Source organism: Sinocyclocheilus grahami, unplaced genomic scaffold (genome assembly GCF_001515645.1).
Source record: "Sinocyclocheilus grahami isolate Dianchi unplaced genomic scaffold, SAMN03320097.WGS_v1.1 scaffold933.1, whole genome shotgun sequence".
Classification (NCBI taxonomy): domain Eukaryota; kingdom Metazoa; phylum Chordata; class Actinopteri; order Cypriniformes; family Cyprinidae; genus Sinocyclocheilus; species Sinocyclocheilus grahami.
The window spans coordinates 431,216-432,085 of NW_015506112.1; the positions used below are offsets into that span (position 1 = coordinate 431,216).

The 870-nt window shown below is 40.0% G+C and overlaps 1 protein-coding gene across 1 annotated transcript in view; it reads right to left on the minus strand.

Moving 5' to 3' along the window:
- Positions 1-60, minus strand: part of LOC107564429 (pappalysin-1-like) — a 6,821-nt gene extending 6,761 nt beyond the window's left edge. The window contains exon 1 of the mRNA XM_016249520.1: positions 47-60. Within this exon, the coding sequence (XP_016105006.1) occupies positions 47-60 (14 nt within the window). The remainder of the gene's footprint in view (positions 1-46) is intronic.
- Positions 61-870: the final 810 nt, after the last annotated feature.

The following is an 870-nucleotide window of genomic DNA, read 5'->3' on the forward strand; positions in this document are numbered from 1 at the left end:
CTAAATTCTGGTTGGATGAGTCACTTATCAATCCACTGAAACATACCTGTGACTGCACATGACTGAATTCCTTGTTAATGTGCTATGTTGCTACTGCAAACAGCTGCAAATCATAAATTACCTGGCGTAATTTCCCAAGTAATGATCAGAATGTTTAATTTGATCATTACAATATGAGCTGCTGTATTAAGTTTTATTTTTTATTTAGTTATCATCATTGCAACAAGCATTGTATACTACGTGCTGGATCCTCAGAATACTGAGAAAGAAAATCTACCATGACCGTAGATGACCTATTTTACTAAGTAATCTTATTGTTCTCTTCACTGCATCAAAGTCCAGTCACACTGAGTTTTTCCAGGGTTTCTCACCCACAAGCTGAGCAGGCTCCTTGCACTGGAACGTGCTCTTCTTGCCGTAGGTGGTGCCTTCTGGGAAATCAAAGTGGGCAGGGTGCACATGATACTTATCTGGAAGCCCACAGTCAACCGGCTCACACGATACTTGCTTGTTCCATTTCCTATCAGCACAGGTGATGGTCACGGTTGAGTCCGTCTACAGAGAAAAGACATCAGATGTTCAATGAGTTCAGTGCTGTTCAAAATGGCCTGCTGACCACAAAGTACATGGAGCTGATATCACAGTAAAGGACACATCTGTTCCTCTCACAGGCCTGAAAACCTGAAGACCTGTTCAAAGCAGAAACTTGAATGATGTACAGTACCACAGTCCTCTTAGAATTAAAAATATTTTCATGCATATTTTAGGTAAATTTTGCATTTAAGGATATTTGTGTAAATGTGGCATATGGTTATACTGAAGGGAAAAAAAAGGAAAATCTACTGATCATTTTCTGCCAGGGCACTATCC